At 40.3% G+C, this 3795-nt stretch overlaps 1 protein-coding gene across 1 annotated transcript in view; it reads left to right on the plus strand.

Annotated features, from left to right (window-relative positions):
- ALG13 (ALG13, UDP-N-acetylglucosaminyltransferase subunit) overlaps positions 1-3795 on the plus strand; it is a 101641-nt gene that overhangs the window by 64705 nt on the left and 33141 nt on the right. Inside the window, 2 exon segments of the mRNA XM_003801180.3 lie at positions 805-932; positions 2234-2477. Of these exon segments, the coding sequence (XP_003801228.1) occupies positions 805-932; positions 2234-2477 (372 nt within the window).

Below are 3795 nucleotides of genomic sequence, written 5' to 3' on the forward strand. Positions count from 1 at the left end.
CTCCAACTCCTGGGCTCAAGCGAGTCTCCTGCCTCAGCCTACCAAGTAGCTGGGACCACAGGCGCCCGCCACAACGCCCGGCTGTTTTTTTGGTTGCAGCCGTCATTGTTGTTTGGCGGGCCTGGGCTGGATTCGAACCCTCCACCTTAGGTGTCTGTGGCTGGCACCTTAGCCACTTGAGCCACAGGCTCCAAGCCAAGAATTTGAATTTCTAACAAGTTTCCAGATGATGCCCAGTGCTTTTGGTCTACTTTGAGAACCATTAAATGAGGCTGTGCTACCCAAACAAACAAAAAAAATTCTCAGCTTCAAGCAATAAAGTTAACTTCTCCTTCATTTAGCATGCCCATAGTGGGTCAGCATAGGGGACTCAGGCCTATATAGGGTCTATTTTTACACATTACTTCCATGTCCACAGGCAGGGGGCAGGTGCAAGCATGTCAAACCACTTGTTGGGTCTTAAAACACCTCACATTTCATTGGCCAGAGTGGTTTACATAACCAAAGCCTGCAGTTAATGGTGTGGGGCAATAACGATTTTCCTGTAAGGAAGAGCAACAAATATTTATCAACTAATACAGTGTACCACTGTCTTTCTTCTGGAACGTGATAGGTACTACAGACAGTTAAGAAATTGTGTAAGCTACTCTTAGGTTTTCTAACTTAAAAAAAAAATTAAACAGGAAAGATAGTGTCGGCAAGAATATACTTGAAAATGAAGTAGAAGAGATGGGGGATATTTGTATCAAAGGAGAGTTAAATCTTTATTGCAATGGCTTCATGGTGATACCTTTAACTTTTAAGGCATGTTGTTTCATTGGAGAATTTAAAACCAGTTACCCAAATGACACCTGTTCCTGTGTGGAATGCTATGCCCAGTCGGAAAGGAAGAGGTTACCAGAAAATGCCTGGGGCCTATGTCCCAGAAATAGGTTTGTATGCTAAAAATTTGTTATTCTTTTGCTTTTCTTTCCTTATAGCTCCTGTTATTTATCTACATTATACTTTTATGAAAAGATAATATCATATATCTTATTCTAGGATAGGGTTACTAAATTTTAGCACTACTGATAATGGAGTGGATAATACATCATTGTTTCAGAGGGCGGGCTTCCTCCTGAGTCAGTTCTTCAGTTGTTTTCCCCTTCCAGAAGCTCTGGTGCTTTTCATTTTTTTGGTATTCCTGTCTAACTTCTAATAAAGGTCCTATCTTACCGCTGGAAAAAAAAAAATCAGAGGGAGGGCTTCCCGTGATTTTAGGATGCTTAGCAACATCCCTGGCTTCTATCTACTACGCTAGATGCCAGTAGCACCCTCTGCCTAGTTGTGACAACCAAAAGTGTTTTCAGACATTGTCAGTGTACCTTGAGGGAGGGAAGGACAAGACTGTCCCTGGTTGAGAACCATTGTTCTAGGTGACTTTGTATAAATTTGTGTAAACTTAACCACTCATGTGGGAGCTAAAAAAAATAATTTGATCTCATGGAGTTAGAGAATAGAAGGATGGTTACCAGAGGCTCAGATGCAGCACTGGGGAATAGAGAGGAGTTGCCTAATGGGTACAAAAACATAGAAGGAGTAAGATCTAGTGTTTGGTAGTACAATAGGGCAACTACAGTTAATAATTTATTGTATATTTCAAAATAACTAGAGTGGATTTGGAATGTTCTTGACACAAAGAAATGGTAATTGTTTGAAGTGATAGATATCTCAGTTACCCTGGTTTGATTATATTACACATTGTATGCTTGTATCAAAATATCACATGTAAATATGTTTAATAACTATATACCTATAAAATTAAAAATAAGATAATTTTAAAAACTTAAGGTGGTATACGTTTTAGACTCTAAAACTGGAGGAGGAAATATTTCTTAAAGAACTAGGAAAATACCTCATAGACACAACCAGAGATATTAACAAGTATAATTTGTTAGAGAACGGTAGTGTAGGTGACTAGATGACTCAGTGTTTTAATGGCTTACAGTAAACTGCCTCTACTAAAGATAGTGCTGAGGGTATCCATTTATATAGAAATTATCTCCTTGCTTTGCCTTTCCAAATGAAAGTTCTAGTATATTTTTGAAAAATACCAAAAATTCCCATCTTTTGTTTATTTGGCTTATTCCTGAGAAAATCTGCTGAGTTTAAGGCAGTGTAAGGGGGCGCAGGGTCATTGAACTTTTTGCCTTGGTTGTGAAGCTTATTTGCTACCACTTTGTTTGTCTGAAAGCTATGTCAGAGATGGACATGAAGCAGCGGAAGAAGATGTTCAAGAAAGTTCGAGGGAAAGAAGTTTATATGACTATGGCTTGCAGCAGGGGAGACACCTTCCTCCCATCCAGGGTTCAGCATGGTGTGCACTATGGGCATGAACCTCCAATGCGCTACTCACAGGCAACTGGAAACATGCCTAATGAACATTTTCATCCTCAGTATTCATCTCCAAGACAAGGTCGGGGATATGGGATGCCCAGGTAAGACATAATTGACTTCCAAGATAATGTATGTCTCTGTTTAATTCTTAGAAATAATTTCTGGCCAAAATTACAGTGAAATTGAGAAACATCTTAATAGTTTAGATTTCTTTTATAATTTTTTTATCAAATCATAGCTGCGTACATTAATGCAATTATGGGATATAATGTGCTGGTTTTATGTACAATTTGAAATGGTATCTTTTTTTTTTTTTTTTGAGACATAGCCTCAAGCTATAGCCCTGGGTAGAGTTCCATGGCATTGCAGCTCACAGCAACCTTCAACTCCTGGGCTTAAGCAATTCTCTTGCATCATCCTCCCAAGTAGCTGGGACTACAGGTGTCTGCCACAGTGCCCCGCTATTTTTTGGTTGTAGTTGTCATTGTTGTTTGGCAGGCCTGGGCTGGATTTGAACCTGCCAGCTCTGGCGTACGTGGCTAGCACCTTAGCCGCTTGAGCTACAGGCGCCGAGCCTTGAAATACTTTTGTCAAACTGGTTAACATAGCCTTCACTGCATTTTGTTAGTTATTGTGTTAAGACATTTATACTCTACACTTACACTTAGTAGATTTAACATGTACCCTTGTAAAATGCACCGTAGATGTGGTCCCACCAATTTTATGTCTAAAGAGAACATAAAGGAGGGAACTGATGTATAGTTATTATTACATGAATTCATTTGCAGATTTGTATTCTCATAGTCTAGGGAAATGTGAAACAAAGAGAAGAACAGTGCTTTTCAGCCTTATCTTATGGCACACTTGAACCTATAGTTAAACTTTCATGACACTCTTAAATTATGATGATCAAAAAAAAAGAGTAAAGAAAGAATGTGCTTATTGTGCTTTGAACTTCTTTCAAAAATTATTAATGACTTTTTTTTTTTCGAGACAGAGTCTCACTTTGTCACCCTTGATAGAGTACTGTGGCATTATCACCTCACACTCCTGGGCTAAAGTGATTCTTTTGCCTCAGCCTCCCAAGTGGCTGGGACTACAGGTGCCCACCACAACAGCTGGCTATTTGTAGAGATGTGGTCTCGCTCTGGCTCAGGTTGGTCTTGAACCTGTGAGCTCAGGCAATTCACCTGCGTTGGCCTCCCAAGTGCTGGGATTACAGGTGGGAACCACTGTGCCCGGCCTAAAAATCACTAATGATCTTTAAAAATTTTTGTGGCACACCTCTCACAGCACACCCATTGAAAATCACTATACCTGGCTCGGCGCCTGTGGCTCAAGTGGCTAAGGCGCCAGCCACATACACCTAAGGTGGTGGGTTCGAATCCAGCCCAGGCCCGCCAAACAACAATGATGGCT

This window comes from Otolemur garnettii, unplaced genomic scaffold (assembly GCF_000181295.1).
Source record: "Otolemur garnettii isolate 467f Iridium unplaced genomic scaffold, OtoGar3 scaffold00201, whole genome shotgun sequence".
NCBI classification, from domain to species: domain Eukaryota; kingdom Metazoa; phylum Chordata; class Mammalia; order Primates; family Galagidae; genus Otolemur; species Otolemur garnettii.